The sequence below is a fragment of the Oncorhynchus tshawytscha genome, linkage group LG02 (genome assembly GCF_018296145.1).
Source record: "Oncorhynchus tshawytscha isolate Ot180627B linkage group LG02, Otsh_v2.0, whole genome shotgun sequence".
NCBI classification, from domain to species: Eukaryota; Metazoa; Chordata; class Actinopteri; order Salmoniformes; family Salmonidae; genus Oncorhynchus; species Oncorhynchus tshawytscha.
This window is the reverse complement of record NC_056430.1, coordinates 36669161-36688833: the sequence shown is the minus strand read 5'-3', so window position 1 is coordinate 36688833 and position 19673 is coordinate 36669161. Positions and strand designations below refer to the sequence as shown.

The window sequence follows — 19673 nt, the reverse complement described above, 5'->3', positions numbered from 1 at the left end:
AGCCGCACCAATGCGTGGGATGGAAGAACCGGGTGGCTGTCAGCGTGCACTGCGCCCAGCCCACCGCAAGACAGGAGTCATTAGTGCACGATGGGACAAGGACATCCCTGCTGGCCAAACCCTTCCCTAACCTGGACTACGCTGGGTCAATTGTGTGCCGCCCAGTGGGTCTCCCGGTCGCGGCTGGCTGCGAACCCAGATTCTCTAGTGGCACAGCTAGCACTGCAGTGCCATAGATCCCTGCACCACTTGGGAGGCCCTACAGGACAATGTTAGACTCAAAATATGTGACTCGTTTCAGGAAACTAACTTTTTGGCAGAAATGCCTTCTGAGACGTGACTTTTCATGTGCCTCAAACTTGTATTTCATACTTAAATATGAATAAAATTGTTCAATTACGAGCCAAGTTGGTTTAGCCACAGAAAAAGAGTAACTTTCCTGCTAGCTGAGAGATGAGTTTGGATTGGTCTGCCATGTAGCACGCTTCTGTCTAACATGAGCTACTCGGTATGTGTAGGTAATCCTTTTCTTACTCAGGTTTTTTGAAAGATATCACAAAACTGCAAAAGTGTTGCTAATGCTCTCCATTTCCCTAGGACCGAGTTTTGAAATCAGTGGAATGCCCGTTGGAAGCACAGTATGAAGGCTAAGGAGATGGAGAGAATTCTGCCGATTTTGATTGCAAGTATGCAAATAGTCTAGCAAGCTACAATTTCAGATATATACCACCGTTCAAAAGTTTAGGGTCACTTAGATGTGTCCTTTGTTTTTGAAAGAAAATCACTTTGTCCATTTTAAAATAGCATCAAATTGATCAGACATACATTGTTAATGTTGTAAATTACTATTGTAGCTGGAAACAGCAAAAATAAATGGAATATCTACATTGGCGTACAGAGGTCCATTATCAGCAACCATCACGCCTATGTTCCAATGGCACATTGTGTTAGCTAATCCAAGTGTATTTTTTTTAAAGGCTAATTTATCATTAGAAAACCCTTTTGTAATTATGTTAGCACAGCTGAAAACTATTGTTCTGATTTAAGGAAGCAATAAAACTGGCCTTCTTTAGGCTAGTTGAGTATCTGGAGAATCAGCATTTGTGGGTTCGATTACAGGCTCAAAGGCCAGAAACAACTTTTCTTCTGAAATTCGTCAGTCTATTCTTGTTCTGAGAAATGAAGGATATTCCATGCGGGAAATTGGCAAGAAACTGAAGATCTCGTACAAGGCTGTGTACTACTCCCTTCACAGAACAGTGCAAACGGGTTCTAACCAGAATAGAAAGTGAGATGCCCTGGAGCACAACTGAGCAAGAGGACAAGTACATTAGAATGTCTAGTTTGAGAAACAAACGCCTCACAAGTCCTCAACTGGCAGCTTCGTTAAATAGTACCCGCAAAACACCAGTCTCAATGTCAACAGTGAAGAGGCGACTCCGGGATGCTGGCCTTCTAGGCAGAGTTCCTCTGTCCAGTCTCAATGTCAACAGTGAAGAGGCGACTCCGGGATGCTGGCCTTCAAGGCAGAGTTCCTCTGTCCAGTCTCAATGTCAGGCGACTCCGGGATGGCCTTCTAGGCAGAGTTCCTCTGTCCAGTGAAGTGAAGAGGCGACTCCGGGATGCTGGCCTTCAAGGCAGAGTTCCTCTGTCCAGTCTCAATGTCAACAGTGAAGAGGCGACTCCGGGATGCTGGCCTTCTAGGCAGAGTTCCTCTGTCCAGTCTCAATGTTAACAGTGAAGCGGCGACTCCGGGATGCTGTCCAGTGTCTGTTCTTTTGCCCATCTTTTTATTTTTATAGGCCAGTCTGAGATGGCGCTTTCTTTGTAACTCTGCACCTTTTATTGTGATGTTTTATTGATAACAACCCAACCTGACCGTCATAGAGTTTCAGGAGAGTGAACAGGGAGTAAGGAGACAAAGACCTGAGATATTCAATGTCTGTCAGCTATGACTGGATACAAATGTAGAAGACACAATATCTCATAGCGTTGCATGTCAGAGAGCCAGCAACTTAAGCCAAATGTGTCTTGGCTACTCTTGGAAGAGCTTTGGATGGAAACTTTAAAAAAAATTGATTTTCAAACAATTATTTTATAGAAACTATCTTTCACTCGCCAATGAGAAACTCCTTTCCTAAGGTTTGTAGAGATGATTGAAGTCTTGTTGCACAGACACTGCTTACAAAGCATAGAATGATGGGGAATTATTTCATGTAGGCCTTTTCTTTCAGTGGGCCCCCATTTTTAACAGCCCTCAATTGACAATTTCAGACTATAAGAGGAGGCTTCCCTTCGGGAATAAAAGCATTTTGGGTCCGATTTTAAAAGTCTGATTTGTTGGTGGCTCAGAACCATTGTCTTCCATACAGTAACTGAAGAAAGATGGGGCAAAGTCTTCATGAAGAGAAATGGCACATAAGCCTAGATGTCCCCTGGTATTGATGGCTTATCCTTATAACCACACCCTGAGGAAGGCACAGTGATGCCAAAACGTTGGAAGGCTGGAATGCTCATTCAATTGCTGGGAGTTTATACATGGCGTGTGAGACTTTCTTTATTTTGATAGTTTAATCGCCGTTAGTCCGCACCTCCACACAAACCGTTTTTCAGGTTGTGCCCCAGCCCATGTTTATTTTTTTAGAAGTCTTATAATCCATCACCAATTAAGTTTGTCACATTGCACATACTTATCTTAAATTCCAATTATGAGTTCCAGATGATAATTCCTAAATGTTTGCCTGACAAACACAAATCCATTGTAATGGATGCCATTAAATTATAAAGGATGGCTTTTAGGGAATACTGAACAGTCTAGGGTAGGGATACTGAAAATGCATAACACTGAACAAAAATGACTTCTGTTTTGGGCCTCCCGGGTGGCGCAGTGGTTAAGGGCGCTGTACTGAAGCGCCAGCTGTGCCACCAGATACTCTGGGTTCACGCCCAGGCTCTGTCGTAACCGGCCGCGACCGGGAGGTCCGTGGGGCGACGCACAATTGGCCTAGCGTCGTCCGGGTTAGGGAGCGGTTGGCCGGTAGGGATATCCACATATCCTCAACACGCACCAGCGACTCCTGTGGCGGGCCAGGCACAGTGCGCGCTAACCAAGGTTGCCAGGTGCACGGTGTTTCCTCCGACACATTGGTGCAGCTGGCTTCCAGGTCGGATTCCGGGTTGTTTGGGTTGTGTATCGGAGGACGCAGGACTTTCAACCTTCGTCTCTCCCGAGCCCGTACGGGAGTTGTAGCGATGAGACAAGATAGTAGCTACTAAACAATTGGATACCACGAAATTGGGGAGAAAACACAGCACCCCGATTGTATTTTTTTTTGTTGCCAAAATTAGGCAAAATTTAAAAAATCCTCAAGTTATAATACTCCTCTCTGAACATGCATAAATAAAATAATTCAAAACCCTACACCAGAGAGCATAATTTAGCTACAGGTCAATCGCTTCTAAAAAAAAAAGGGCAGCATATGCACCAAATATAGAACAGCTTGTTGCGTTGTGGCCAGAGATATAATCCATTGAAGGATTTTGGAACCTCTAACCAACGTAAATATATGCTGTGTTTTCGCAGTAAGACATTTTAAAAATCTGACATGCTGGGTAGATAAACACCTTGTTCATCTTTCATTTGAGGTATTGGACTTGTTAATGTGTGGAGGTTAAATATTTCTAAGAATATTTTTGCATTCCCTGCGCCACCGTTTCAGCTCAACGGGGGGGTGTAGTTCCCGTATGGGAACCCATAGGCACAACAGGTTTTAAATTCGTGTACACTAGCAATGGCTGCCAGTCCTGACTTGAATTATTGTTTATTTTTTAACTAGGCAAGTCAGTTAAGAACAAATTATTATTTACAATGACTGTCTACTGGGGAACAGTAGGTTGACTTTCTTGTTCAGGTGCAGAACAACAGATTTTTACCTTGTCATCTCCAGGGATTTGATCCAACAACATTTCAGTTACTGTCCCAACGCTCTAACCACTAGGCTACCTGCCACCCCTAATGGGAACTGCCATCTATGGATTATATTTTTATGGTTGGTTGCAGCTGTCAGTTTGCAATTCACAAATGTCAAAATACAATTGTGGGAAAAATGTAGACCTACCATTTTGGAAAGCAAATGCCTACTGATGAAAAGAGAAGGCTAATCTGTCAGTAAATATGAAAGAAATGCTCAACTTTTTGAGTGATTCTGAGCAAACAGCACTGTTTTTCAAAGTAGCTTATCTTGAGATATTGGCATGAATGATCAGCCTTCACCGGTGAGTGACCTATGCTTCATCATTGGGTGAGTCAGTGTCACTGGAAAGTGTATTTTGAAGCCCACTATACTGTGTACACTTATGGACACTCACACATACACACACCATACTATAAAAAGACGGAAACCAAATATTCCTGCACGCACGCGCGCGCACACACACTAGTGCCCTATCCTCTTTGATGTGATGTTAATGAAGGCCTTTATTCACGGATATCAAGCAGGCTCCGCTCATTAAAAGATCCAAAATGTCCTGCTTTCAAGAAAGTCACCCCATCCTTTTAAAAGATCAATCAGAAACTGCCTGCATTTCATGAACATTTTACCACAGCCCCGAGTCTGTCTGAAATTTCTGTTTTCCTTCTGTTTGTTCTCTTGTGGACGGGCACGTTTTGCATTTTTCCAGGCCTTCAAAACTCAGAGCTCCATATTTTAAGATGCACAGCTGGTGCCCCAGGGCTTATTTTGCAACTTGACAAATTGGGAACCCTTTCCCCCTTTTCACGCTCTTCCATGACTAAACATTGAGTCTGCTGGATGGAGAGGGAGGAGGCCACTGTAGCCACATGGAGTTAACACTGTTCTTGTTTTGGCAGTTAGATCCACAGTGTAACATCTTCAGGTCAGGCCAGAGGTCAGGAGAGAGGACTTCCAAAGGCTTGACAGAGCTTCCAAGGGGACACATCCCCTTACCACCCCCCTCTCCCATTTTCTCTTCACTTCCTGACCTCGCTGACTCTGCCTTTCGTTGCGCCTGTTTGCTTTCCCATTATTGGTCACACTTGGGCTTGCAGCCGGTGAATTCCAAACCTTGGGGATTTCAATGGGGCTGTCTCCAGAGAATTCTGCTCTCCATAGGGGCAAACACATTGTTTTTCCTCTATTTGTTTTAATGGATTCCAAGTACATTCTGCAAATAGTTGAGAGAAACCATCATGTCAGGGTCTTTTAGCTCTGTGTTTCCAGGTCAAGGGTAGTCCAGTTGATTTGAGGCCATGTTGTTGGGAAATCTTATCCTTCTGAAGCTGTTTTCATTCTTGGTCTCTTATGTCTGTTCAGTTTTGAATGACCAAGTCCATTTGGCAGGACGTATCTGAGCGCTAAGCTCTTCCTCTCTTGTGTGAATATGAAACTGTTTTAGATTTGTGTGTTTGAGGAGGAGGCCGGAACTGTGAGACTAGCCAAGAGGGGAGTTCATGATGGGAAGAAGGATTTCACACAACTCAAGTTTATGTCCCCCCCCCCCCTCTCTTTGCCTCCTTTTAAATATTTGCAAAAGGTAATGACGTTTTATCACTTGTTAAATAACACCAAGACATATTTAGGATAGGACTTATAATTACTCTGTCTAGGATTGTGTTTTACTCTGTGGAAAAAAAAAAGGTAGTACATGCAATATTTACTTACTGGACCCTATTCCTGTCATGTCATTGAAACCATTTAATGGCCACTCTGGCTTTCTTCTCAGCCTCCTGTCACATACCTGGTGTCTTTATATCCATGCCAGATTCTTTATTCTCAATACACACTGTACATAGACCTATACTTTAGAGCCAATCCCAGTAACAATGGGCCATAACTGAGAGAGAATCTCCCCTTAAGCTCTTAGGAGGTCTGGACCATAATACAGCCTGTCTTCTCTCAGGAAGTTTATCCAAACAGTATTGTGTATGTACTCTAACGGAATCCAGCTGCAGTCATGTACAAGCCTGTGCGAGTGCACACACACACACACACACACACACACACTCGCTTACATAGAGTACACAAACGGGACAACAGCAGTCCAACCTGCACGGTCATGGGAAGAAAGTCTCCTGTGATAATAGGCCAGGGTTAACAAGTTGAGACGTACTGTAGTCTATGAGTGAGTATGGCTGACTGGCTGCAGGTGTCTACCCCACAGTGACGTTGTCAATAAGGGTGGTGGTTGCGGGGCTCTGTTACTGCCTGGGGTATAGTAACCATGTCTGTCTGGTGACTGGGCTATATTATGTCTGTCTTACCTGGCCGTCTGCCTTTCATATCTATTAGTGGTGGGATAAGTACAGAATTGTCATACTTGAGTGAAATGTAAAGATGCCTTTTTAAAAGGAAAGTACTTAAGTAAAAGTGAGTCGCCCAGTAAAATACTACTAGAGTAAAAGTATTTGGTTTTAAATATACTTAATGTAATCGCTAAAATATACTTAAGTATCAAAAGTAAAAATGTAAATAATTTCAAATTCCTTATTAAGCAACCCAGACGGCACAATTCTCTTTATTTTATTTACGGATAGCCAGGGGCACACTTCTACAGTCAGGCATAATTTACAAACTAAGCATTTGTGTTGCATTTGAGTCTGTCAGATCAGAGGCAGTAGGGATGACCAGTGATGTTCTCTTGAATTAGACAATTTTCCTATCCTGCTAAGCATTCAAAATGTAACGAGTACTTTTGGGTGAGAAGTAAAATGTAAGGAGAGAAAGTACATTTATTTTCATTAGGAGTGAAGTTGTCATATGTACAGTAACTAAAAAAAAAATACTTAAGTAGTACTTTAGGGTACTTTACTTATTTGTACTGATTTTTACCAGTTATTTTAGTGTCACTACTGACTGAAGTACAACCTTGACTAGATGAATAGAGTAAACATGAGACGAGGGAATTCTGTTCATAAATTGTGATGTTTTACTAAATGTTTCTCTTGTCTTAAAGCTTATTTATTTTTCTTCCCCCTCGGACATTGTTACATGCGCGATAGAACAGCAGAAAATGTGTACTGCAATGTTTTTCACTTTGTTTCATCAGAGGGCCTATTGTTGTTAAATTAAACTATTCAAGATTTAGTTTCCAATTGATTCTGACAGCTGCAACATTTCCATAACTATTATTAGGCCTCCATACATAAACTCAGCAAAAAAAGAAACGCCCCTTTTTCAGGACCCTGTCTTTCAAAGATAATTAGTAAAAATCCAAAACTTTACAGATCTTCATTGTAAAGGGTTTAAACACTGTTTCCCATAAACAATTAATGAACATGCACATGTGGAACGGTCATTAAAACACTAACAGCTTACAGACTGAAGGCAATTAAGGTCACAGTTATGAAAACTTAGGACACTAAAGAGGCCTTTCTACTGACTGGAAAAACACCAAAAGAAAGATGCCCAGGGTCCCTGCTCATCTGTGTGAACTTGCCTTAGGCATGCTGCAAGGAGGCATGAGGACTGCAGATGTGGCCAGGGCAATAAATTGCAATGTCCATACTGCGAGACGCCTAAGACAGCGCTACAGTGAGACAGGATGGACAGCTGATCGTCCTCGCAGTGGCAGACCACGTGTAACAACTCCTGCACAGGATCGGTACATCTGAACGTCACACCTGCGGGACCGGTACAGGATGGCAACAACAACTGCCCGAGTTACACAAGGAACGCACAATCCCTCCATCAGTGCTCAGACTGTCCTCAATGGGCTGTGTGAGGCTGGACTGGGGCTTGTAGGCTTGTTGTAAGGCAGGTTCTCACCAGACATCACCGGCAACAACATTGCCCATTGTCACAAACCCACCGTCGCTGGTCAGACCGGCTTGAGCTTGTTTTCATTGCAGGCAATCTCAATGCTGTGTGTTACAGGGAAGACATCCTCCCTCATGTGGTACCCTTCCTGCAGGCTCATCCTGACATGACACTGCCACCAGCCGTACTGCTCGTTCTGTGCGTGATTTTCTGCAAGACCGGCATGTCAGTGTTCTGCCATGGCCAGCGAAGAGCTTGGATCTCAATCCCATTGAGCACGTCTGGGACCTGTTGGATCAGAGGGTGAAGGCTAGGGCCATTCCCCACAGAAATGTCCAGGAACTTGCAGGTGCCTTGGTGGAAGAGTGGGGTAACATCTCACAGCAAGAACTGGCACAATCTGGTGCAGTCCATGAGGAGGAGATGCACTGCAGTACATAATGCAGCTGGTGGCCACACCAGATACTGACTGTTACCCCCCTTTGTTTAGGGACACATTATTCAATTTCTGTTAGTCACATGCCTGTGGAACTGGTTCAGCTTATGTCTGTTGAATCTTGTTATGTTCATACAAATATTTACACACGTTAAGTTTGCTGACAAACGCAGTTGACAGTGACAGGACGTTTCTTTTTCTGCTGAGTTTGTTACTGTGAAGTTATTGACATTTTTCTATTTCTTTCACCAGTGAACTTCTCTCTGTAGTTGATTGTAGCCTACTTTCAGACATCCAGTATCTCATAGTCTGTGTAAGTGGAGTTGTACAGCAGACTTCTCTGTCCCCTGTCCTGTCTAGTATAGTGCTGTACCCTTCTTGATCTTTGCTTGAATTGGCGGGTTCTCTGGCGCAGCTCCAGTTTTATTTATTATATATGTGTTTGTGTGCAGTTGGAGGTCCTGTCGCTAGGCGAGAAAAGGTTGTATTTGCCTTGAGCCCTTCCTGGGGGATGGTGGGGTGGTTAAGTGGGAGTTGTTATTTAGCCCAAATGGTTGTGACAAGGAGCGTTTTCACACACATCCAGTTGGGTAAACAACATGGAGAGGCGGGCAGCTCATTGATAGCAGGTGTGACATTCCCCTGTCCCGACCCATCTCAACTACCTCCTCCTGCCTCAGCTCCCTCTGCTTTTCCCCTGTCCCGAGCAGGCCTGACCTGGTCAGCAGTATAACTTTGATGGATCGCCCTGGTGCTCTACTCATCATCATTCTCATTCTCCTCTCCCCTGTTCTGTTCAGTCATTTCTCTCTACTTTGTGCCCTCCCCCCCCCCGTTCTCCTTTTAGCCACTCGGCTGCTATCCATCAGTTTGCCCATAGCATCATTTATTTAATAATGCAGGTTTCTAGCCAGCATTGTCACCCAGACTGGGAAATACAGATTTTCCTTATCAATTCTAATATGATAAAGGAAATGCCCAGGAAAAATAATCTTGATTGTGTCACTCTGTCATTGTTGTCACCATTCTCTTTTACTTATTGCCTCTTCCTCCCACTAGAACGTCCCTTCAGGGCACAACAGTCCCATTAGTAGTACAGTTAAAATCTGCTACAGTAGCTTTACCTCCTGACCCACTTCCTGCTCTCCCCGGTAGCTTCCTGTCAGCTGCTCGTTGAGTCGTGTCTGAAGCGGCTGCTGCTATGTTAACAGAACACTAGTTTAATCCCACAGCCATTACTGTCTCTGAGATCCATTACACACATGGCTGTTGCAAACATGGCGGCTGCTCTCTGTAGGCCCCGTCACACACAGCAAGCAGCATTCAGGTTTCAGCTGCCTGGCTTGTCCTGTCTCTGTGGCATCTACCGTAGCCTCCTCATAAACAAACAATACAACAAATAAGAGCTCATTTTTCACAAGCATGGTTGCATTATATCAATAATTCAGGGATAAGTCATGACTTCTTGGCGAGAGAATGTATGTAGTTAGTCGGGCTGAGGTGCAGGTAGCACTGTCAGGAAGAGGAGGATGAGCAGAGAAGATCTGCATTTCGGAGTCAGACGTGTGTGTGTGTGTGTGTACACGCCGGTGCCAGAGAGCCATATAAAGACCCCCTTCACCCCAGCAGCCCGCAAGTGGAATGCCCTAAAATAACCCAACATGGCCCCATTTTTTTATTTGATGAAAAACAAACAAACAAACTGAATGTTTCAGTCAGTGGTCATCTCAGACTATTTGGCGGCACCTTAGATGGAAAGAATGTTCTGGAATCTAGGGGGCCTTTTTTATTTTTTGCATTTCTCCAAGTAACAAGACTTTTCTGTTTTAAGAAAAAACTGTTCGAGAGGAGGGAAGGTGCTGCTACTTCACCGGCAGACAGCCTTGTGGAGATGTAACCAACGGGAGAGACTAGTTACCACACCCCATATATCCCCACGTACCTTTTTAGCCACCCAGCCAGAGACCCTCCCTCTTTTCTGTGGTCACTCTTCTGATGAGTGCCTCTTCAACTTCAAAGACGATGACATTCCATTTCCTCATTCACATATTCAAATTCTCTCTCTAATAATAACTTGTTCCACTGTCTGTCAAACAGCCTGGCTCTCACACGTTTGCCCAAAGCCTCTCATCTTGTACACTGACACATCACTGATGTTATAGGGGAGTATGGCTGCTGTAGGCCAACTGTGGACATTTAGAAATGTACTGAACAAAAATATAAATACAACATGCTACAATTTATACAATTTTCCTGAGTTACAGTTCAATAAAGTACATTTTCAAATGTTCATTAACAAAATGCAATTGTGTTCATTGTAAGTAGTTTATGACTGCTCATATCATTGCCCCATGGTGGCGGTGGGGTTATCTGTTCACAAAGTTGGCATCTGCAAACCGCTCGCCTACACAACGCCATACATGTGGTCTGCGGTTGTGAGGCCGGTTGGCCGTACTGCCAAATTCTCTAAAACGACGTTGGAGGCGGCTTATGTTAAAGAAATGAACATTCAATTCTCTGACAGCAGCTCTGGTTGACATTTTCTACCCAATTTCAATCTTGTCTCATTGCTGCAACTTCTCAACGGGCTCTGGAGGTGAAGGTCGAGTCGTGCATTCTCCAACACATGACCCCCAAACCGCGTTTCTTTACACCCGCCCGCTTAACCTGGAAGCCAACCGCACCAATGTGTCGGAAGAAACCCTGTTCAACTGACGACCGAGCTCAGCCCGCCACCAGAAGTCACTAGAGCACGATAAGCCAAGTAGCACTGTGCTGCAGTGCCCTAAGCCGCTGCGCCACTGGAGGCCACGATTTTATATTTTTTTGTTCAGTGTAGTAAAAGGAAGATATTCGATTCTGCTAACCTACCTTGTTTTTTGTTGAACTAAGTAGGCCGGATGTAGAGCCTCCCTTGACATGCTGTGTCACAATCATAATAATCCCCTGACTTGTTCAGTATAGGCTAAATACATTGGTTAAAAGAGTAGTATACCTTTCTGAAATCAGACCACTGCCTGCATTCTAGTTTGAGAATGGCTGCTTTCCTAATGTCTGGAAAACATCACTGACTGGCCAGTGAATTAATTGATCCATGAACCAATGCACCCTATTTCAGTTTAGAAACTAATTTTAATATCTCTTTGAAGTGCGGTTTTACGACTCGGGGCGACTCTTGCATGTTTCTCCACAACTACCGATTCCAAGTCTGGAAAGTTCCAGGCTGTTAGTTTAGAATTTAACAAAAGTATTCAAGGTCTCCTAGGAGGTATTCAGTTGTTTTTATAATAAAAAAATGTCTTCACTTTTTTTCTGACTGGATTTTTAGGTCAGCATTTCCTCATTTTCCCTTCACTAGCTCCCATATGCCTGCCTGGCTAACTGCATGTTAAACCATCACTCCCTCAGCCCTCCTAAACTACATAACTATGCTGATTAGCGTGTGTGTGTGTACAGGAAAGGATTTAAGGTGGTGCAGCTTTGAGTACTTTTCCCCTTTTGGCTCTGGATAGAGGACAGATTCCAATTTTTTTGGGGTGGTGGGGTTAGGGGGCTTGAGGGAGGGGGGTGCTTTCAGAACAAGATGTCCTTTGATAGTCTAGATGTGTTGCATCACTGCTGTTGGCCTGGGAACACTGACCTGGATATTTGGGGGCAAGCCGACGCAAATACCAACAAGACCGGAGTGTGTGTGTGTCCACTCTTGGCCCCTTTCACTAAAGCAGGGGTTCCCAAACCTTTTCACTTGGAGCCCCCTTCCAACATTGGAACATATTTTCAAGGTTATGCAGTACACAATTATTTAACTTTCCTTGCCTTCGCTATCAACCTCTATGCAACAAACTTTCTACTCAACATTGTATTTCGTGTTTGCCGCCACAGAGTTATCTGCTACATCATTTTACAGTTGATGTCTTGTCTGTTTCAGCCCCAAAGACGTGCAGTCCGAAGCAGTTTGTTTGTAAGGACCAGGTGACGTGCATCTCCAAGGGCTGGCGCTGCGATGGGGAGAAGGACTGCCCAGACGGCTCGGATGAATCGCTGGATGTCTGTAAGTCTGTCTCTCGCGTGCTGTTCGTCTGTGTCCATTTTCCACTTGTGTGGCTAAGAAGTAGGCTACTGTGAGGGACAGACATTTTAATGTAGGAAATGATGTCCATTTTGTTTATTCCCTCTGCATCTGTAGCTAGTTATTCTCAAGTCCTTTTACATTGGTTGGATTGAGTACCAAAGGTCATGCTTTGTTGGTGTTCCGTTTGAGTGGATCATCCATTTTAAATGGGTCACAACGTCCCCCTACAGCCGTCCTAGGGTTTGGCAATGCAGTACATCATGGTTGTCACTGTTTCATATTGAGTCTAGTTAGCCTAGCTGTGGCATGAGTCATGTCTAACAGAATGCACTTTCTGTCACATTGAGTCTACAGACTGTCCAGTGCACCCAGAGTTTAATGGACCAGTTATTCTCCTTATGTCCCACACATTCACCAGCTGTTCAAATAAAAATTTGTCACGTACACATAACTAGGTTAGTATGTCTTGGGGGTTTGATATTTGTGCTTCTCACCATTATTCACGATTAATTCCTGACTATCCCGTAGTCATGGTAGGATCCACATTAATGTAGAAGTGTTTAGAAATGTATTCTTATTTACAGTAAGTGACTCCAACATGACTCACTACATTTTTTACTATTCATTTCTATTGCGCACCAAATCATCTGAAACGCAAACCAAAACAAACAGTAAATGCATCCAACAAGTTTGTAGAGTCACAAGCTTGATGTAATCATTGCTTTCTAGGAATATGGGACCAAATACTACACTTTTGACTCCTTTAATACACATGAAGTGAATTTCTCCCAATACTTTTAGTCCCCTAAAATGGGGGGACGATGTACAAAAAGTGCTGTAATTTCTAAACGGTACATCTGGTATGTATGACAATACCCTCAAATTAAAGCTGACAGTCATGTCATTTCAAATCCAAAGTGCTGGAGTACAGAGCCAAAACAACCCAAATTGGAGCTCGTTGTATTTGTGCCTGTGTGCATGGGTGCGATGCTGCACTTCTTTCTGCACATAAACATACACCCCAAACCCTAAAAATCTAGATCTAAACTTTAACTGCTGCTTTAAGATGTTTAGCTAAAGGTAGGTGTTTCACTTTTATAGTTCCTTGACTGTATCATTCTCCCTTATCACCCATATAATTAGAAAAGCGATTGCGGTACCTCTATTTTATGATGTATGCTTAATTTGATTGCATTTGTTCACCATAAATATGGCTGGAGTCAAGTCTCCAACGTTAACTACCCTAAGGATGGTTGCTTATGTTCCCCTGATAGAAGAAAGAGGGTAAGTCTTCTCAGCAGAGGAGAAGGCTTCCTTGGCATGGAGGGAGGATGACTTATGTGATTTAGATAAACTGATGGCAATTAGGGCCGATTTGCCAGCGATCACGGATAAGGACTCAATTTAAGTGCTTCCTACAGGTCTAGTGCTATAGTATGAAAACCTATTTATACTGCAGCCCGGTTACTTACAGTGCATTCGGAAAGTATTCAGACCCCTTTTTCTACATTTTGTTAAGTTAGCCTTATTCTATTTTATATATATATATATTTATTTTTTATTTAAAAAAAAAATTCCCCTCATCTACATACAAAACCCCATAATGACAAAGCAAAAACTGTTTTTTAGAATTTTTTGCAAATGTTACATTATTTACATAAGTATTCAGACCCTTTGCTATAAGACTCAAAAATTGAGCTCTGGTGAATCCTGTTTGAATCCTGTTTCCATTGATCCTTGATGTTTTCCACAACTTGATAGGAGTCCACCTGTTGTTGTAAATTTAATTGATTTAGACATGATTTGGAAAGGCACAAACCTGTCTATATAAGGTCCCACAGTTGACAGTGCATGTCAGTGTAAAAACCAAGCCATGAGGTTAAAGGAATTTCCCTAGAGCTCCGAGACAGGATTGTGTCGAGGCACAGATCTGGGGAAGGGTACCAAAACATTTCTGCAGTATTGAAGGTCCCCCAAGCACAGTGGCCTCCATCATTCTTAAATGGAAGAAGTTTGGAACCACCAAGACTCTTCCTAGACCTGGCTGGCCGGCCAGCCAAACTGAGCAGTTAGTGGAGAAGGGCCTTAGTCAGGGAGGTGACCAAGAACCCAATGGTAACTCTGACAGAGCTCCAGAGTTCCTCTGTGGAGATCGGAGAACCTTTCAGAAGGACAACCCTCTCTGCAGCACTCTACCAAATCAGGCCTTTATGGTAGAGTGGCCAGATGGCAGCCACCTCTCAGCAAAAGGCACATGACAGCCTACTTGAAGTTTACCAAAAGGCACCTAAAGGACTCTGACCATGAGAAACAACAAGATTTTCTGGACTGATAAAACCAAGATTGAACTCTTTTGCCTGAATGCGAAGCGTCACGTCTGGAGGAAACCTGACACCATCCCTACGGTGAAGCATGGTGGTGGCAGCATCATGCTGTAAGGGTGTTTTTCAGAGGCCGGGACTGGGAGACTAGTCAGGCTCAAGGGAAAGATGAACGGAGCAAAGTACAGAGATCCTTGATGAAAACCTGCTCCAGAGCACTCAGGACCGTAGACTGGGTTGAAGGTTCAACAGTACAATGACCCTAAGCACACAGCCAAGACAACGCAGGAGTGGCTTCAGGACGAGTCAATGAGTGTCCTTGAGTGGCCCAGCCAGTGCCCGGACTTGAACCTGATCGAACATCTCTGGAGAGACCTGAAAAGAGCTGTGCAGCGACGCTCCCCGTCCAACCTGACTGAGCTTGAGATGATCTGCAGAGAAGAATGGGAGAAAGTCCCCAAATACAGGTGTGCCAAGCTTGTAGCTTCATACCCAAGAAGACTCGAGGCTGCCAAAGGTGATTTGACAAAGTACTGGGTAAACGGTCTGAATAGTTATGTAATTTTTTTTATATATATTTTTTATACACAAACAAAAATGTCAATCTGTTTTTGCTTTGTCATTGGGTATTTTTGTGTGTTGATTCGAGGAAAAACAACAATTTAATCTATTTTAGAATAAGGATGTAACGTAACAAAGTGGAAAAAGTAAAGGGGTTTGAATAGTTTTCTGAATGCACTGTAAGAGAGGAGGGTGTGGTTCTATAACCAGGCTTACATTAACACATAATCCGACTCAACACAGTTGGTCTGGCTGGGGAAAACAATTGGAGGCTTCATCCGTTACGGAGAGCGTTGGCCGTTCATTCATGTGCCTTCACGCAACTCAGTCATACCCAATTACCTGATTTACAAAGTTTATCTTTGCTTTGAAAGAAACGGTTTCCTTTTACACCCCTCGCCACAGAGGTGGCAGTCATATGCAGGGTTGGGGGTAACGTCGTTACAGTAATATAATTTTTTGCGGTAGCGAGTGTTATAACATAGTTACTGTTTTCAATTTAAGTAATAGTATTAGTTACTGATTTAAAGACACAGGTTGCTATCATTCCCTTCCTATAATAGTTATTGATCCAAATAAATATTTGTGATTATTTCCTCTGTTGGTGCAATATAAAACAAAATCCCCCCAACCCCATGTTCTGTTTACACACTACTACTAACTGCATTAGTGAGGGAGATGGTAGCAGCTTCTAAAATGTCAACTTTCTCAGTGTAGATGTACTCCCATTACTTACATTTGGTAGGACAAAATGACAAGAATATAACTGTAAAATGTAAACTGTACCCAAGGCGAGAAACACCTCTCCACTGCTAGAAACACAACTTCCATTCTCTTGAATCACCTACAAAGGCCACACGCCGGCACGAACCTCATAGCGAAAGACCCCCGAGACCTGACCAGTGCTTCTGAAGACTACTGTAGGCCTACCTCATCCCAGGCTTCATTTTGAATCATTCAGGAGAACAGGCTGTAACCCAAGGGAGACCTGACCACTGCTTCTGAAGATGACTGTAGGCCTACCTCATCCCAGGCTTCATTTTGAATCATTCAGGAGAACAGGCTGTAACCCAAGGGAGACCTGACCACTGCTTCTGAAGATGACTGTAGGCCTACCTCATCCCAGGCTTCATTTTGAATCATTCAGGAGAACAGGCTGTAACCCAGGGAGAGCTGAACAAGCTGGTAGCTGGATATGTAGTTGAGCAAATGTTGTCCTTATCCACGGTAGAATCTGTCATTATTAGGCTACTTGTGTTGGTTTATAAGCCTATGTGACGATGACGTTGTTAACAGGGAAAATAAGTAAAGTAATTTGTTATAGCAAATGATGAGTTTTATTATTATTATTGTTGTAACCACCGGTCATTGGTCATAAGACAAAACCAAACAGGGTGGAACATAAAAATACGATGGCTGTCATTTTTTCCCCCTGACTCAATGCCTTTATTGGAGATCAGACACTGTTGGAAAGAGTGTCCCGGAGGGGGGGATCAAAGAAGCCCTGTCTATTTGGTCAGCTTCTCCCTCGGAGAGAAACGCTCAGCTCAGCGCTCAGTTTGGAAGGAAGGAGAAACCGAGGCTAGAAGAAAGGGAAAGGAGCAATTGAAAGAAAACAAGGGAGAGGGGAGAAGAGAAATATAGAACCAGGGAGAGAGGGAGTGACCGAGAGGAAAGGGGAGATTGCCGTGGAGGCAGTCTAGACGAGGACGGGAGGGGAACTGAGCGGAGGAGGGAGCGCCCATCAGTGTGTCTGGAAGTCATCACAGGCTGGCCCAGACCAATGGAGAAACCTGCTGTTTTTCACAAGCTGTTTTTTTTCTTTCTTCATTTGCAGGGCCTCAGCCTACACCCCTGTCTATCTGGGACAGAAACAACAGTAACTACATTCCCCCTTCTCTCTCTCCCTCCCTGACAAAAACAACAGTTAAACGACTCCACTCCTAGTGGGGCCCTCGCTCTCCACGACATGAGGGAGAAAAACAAATGAAATGGGTCAGAAGGACAGGAGAAAAGGCCAGGTGCTGGATAATACTGTATTTGTGTTGGTAGCAGCACAGACAAAAGTAGAAGTGAGAATACAGAACTAAGTTTGTGCTTTATTACCACAACAAGAGGCCAAGAAATTTGCGTGATAGGCAAATTCAGAGCAACCCCAGCTTCGGTAATATCTCCTCGCATTACTTCAAACATTTGTGTGTGCTATTGCTGATGCTATTGAGTGAAGGATCAGGGTGGATGCATGAGTGGCATTTATTTATCTATGCAGGCTGAATGATTCCCTTTGTCTTTTATTGATATGTGTGGTTGCCATTGAAGTGAAGTCAACCACTGTGGTCATGCAGCTGGTCAGCCCTCCTACAAGCAGAGCACAGCGCACCCCTACAATGTTCATCTTTGTCTAGTCTTGCCTGGTCAGAACAGAACAGCCAAGCAGAGTGAGATGCTGCCTGCTGGGAATAAGTCTTATAGGCCTATAACTTGTATTAACATGGATTAGAACATACTGCGTAATGCAAATGCAGTTACATACAATTGTTTAGTTTTCTGCTTTGTGATTTAGGATAAGTTTAATCAACTACACTGTAGAATTTACGCACACTATTCTGAATGGTAGGCTATCTTAAGCTGGCTCAGTCAGGTCAGTTGTCTTGGGGCATGTTGTCTCCTCAGTCTCTGTGTGTTTTAATTGTGTCCCCATAACGCTGCTCTGACTGCGACCGGCTGGAACCACAGGAAGTGCGTAACACTGTAGTGACGTCCCCCTGCCGCTGCAGGCCTTTAAGGTTCTGTTTAACAGACGGTTCCCTCCTAAAGCTACAATTAGCTGCTAAGGCGATAGAACTCATTTTCCAATAACAAGCGTCTGACCAAGTCTGGCCATGAAGCAGCTGTAGTAATGTGTTTTGATGTAATTTAGCTGTTGATTTTCCTTGTCTACTTGTGTAACAGACTAAAAGGAATTACGTGTCAGGACCAGATTCATTGAGTTTTTTTAAAGGAGTGTTTTTCTGACTGTTCTCACGTGTCTGCTTGTAGATGGGTTGTTTACTTTGTAGTTCAGCTAAGGGGGTGGATATGTAGGATTTTATTTATTCATTTTTGGTCAGTATACTTGCTTGATCACTTTTATTTGGTTGTGGTTGAGCTAGTTGATTTCTGTATGGTAGATGTTTGTCTGCTGAACCCTCCCTCTGTCTCCTGGAGCTGGCGATCTTACAGCTCGCTGTTCCCACTAGAGTCTGTTGCAGGTGTGAGGTCACTACGAGTTTACCCGATGTGTTTCTCTCTCTTGCGTAACCCATCTTGCCATCTCACATTCTTGCTCTCTCCTCTCTCTCTTGCACTGTATGTGTTCATTTGCATTGCACAGTTTCTGTGACCTTTTCTTCAAAATTAAATTGAAGTCCTAGAGTAGTTGTAGTTCTGAGGTAACATTATGGAAGACAACACAAGAAGTCACAACCTATTACGACATTAGACCAACAGCAGGGACAGCTTGCCTGTGTGGGTACTGATGACCGACCGTGTACTGTATATGTAAACTCAGCAAAAAAAGAAACGTCCTCTCACTGTTAACTGTTTATTTTCAGCAAACTTAACATGTGTAAATATTTGTATGAACATAACAAGATTCAACAACTGAGACATAAACTGAACCAGTTCCACAGACATGTGACTAACATAAATGGAATAATGTATTCCCTGAAATCAAAAGTAAGTCCGTATCTGGTGTGGCCACCAGCTGCATTAAGTACTGCAGTGCATCTCCTACTCATGGACTGCACCAGATTTGCCAGTTCTTGCTGTGAGATGTTACCCCACTCTTCCACCAAGGCACCTGCAAGTTCACCGACATTTCTGGAAGGAATGGACCTAGCCCTCACCCTCCGATCCAACAGGTCCCAGACGTGCTCAATGGGATTGAGATCCGGGCTCTTCACTTGCCGAACACTCAACACTGAACACTGACACTCCTGTCTTGCAGGAAATCACGCACAGAATGAGCAGTATGGCTGGTGGCAGTGTCATGCTGGAGGGTCATGTCAGGATGAGCCTGCAGGAAGGGTACCACATGAGGGAGGAGGATGTCTTCCCTGTAACGCACAGTGTTGAAATTGCCTGCAATGACAACAAGCTCAGTCCGATGATGCTGTGACACACCACGCCAGACCATGACGGACCCTCCACCTTCAAATCGATCCGGCTCCAGAGTACAGGCCTCGGTGTAACATTCATTCGATAACGCTAATCTGACCATCACCCCTGGTGAGACAAAACCACGACTAGTCAGTGAAGAGCTCTTTTTGTCAGTCCTGTCTGGTCCAGTGACGGTGAGTTTGTGCCCGTAGATGACCTTGTTGCCGGTGATGTCTGGTGAGGACCTGCCTTACAACAGGACCTGCCCTCAGTCCAACCTCTCTCAGCCTATTGCGGACAGTCTGAGCACTGATGGAGTGATTGTGCATCCCTGGTGTAACTCGGGCAGTTGTTGCCACCCTGTACCT

The 19673-nt window shown here is 43.9% G+C and overlaps 1 protein-coding gene across 6 annotated transcripts in view; it reads left to right on the top strand.

Moving 5' to 3' along the window:
- LOC112262803 (low-density lipoprotein receptor-related protein 1-like) overlaps positions 1–19673 on the top strand; it is a 184027-nt gene that overhangs the window by 28349 nt on the left and 136005 nt on the right. For all 6 annotated transcript variants that reach the window (XM_042297574.1, XM_042297572.1, XM_042297561.1 and 3 more), the window contains exon 2: positions 12140–12262. In XM_042297574.1, coding sequence (XP_042153508.1) covers positions 12140–12262 — 123 coding nt within the window. The remainder of the gene's footprint in view (positions 1–12139; positions 12263–19673) is intronic.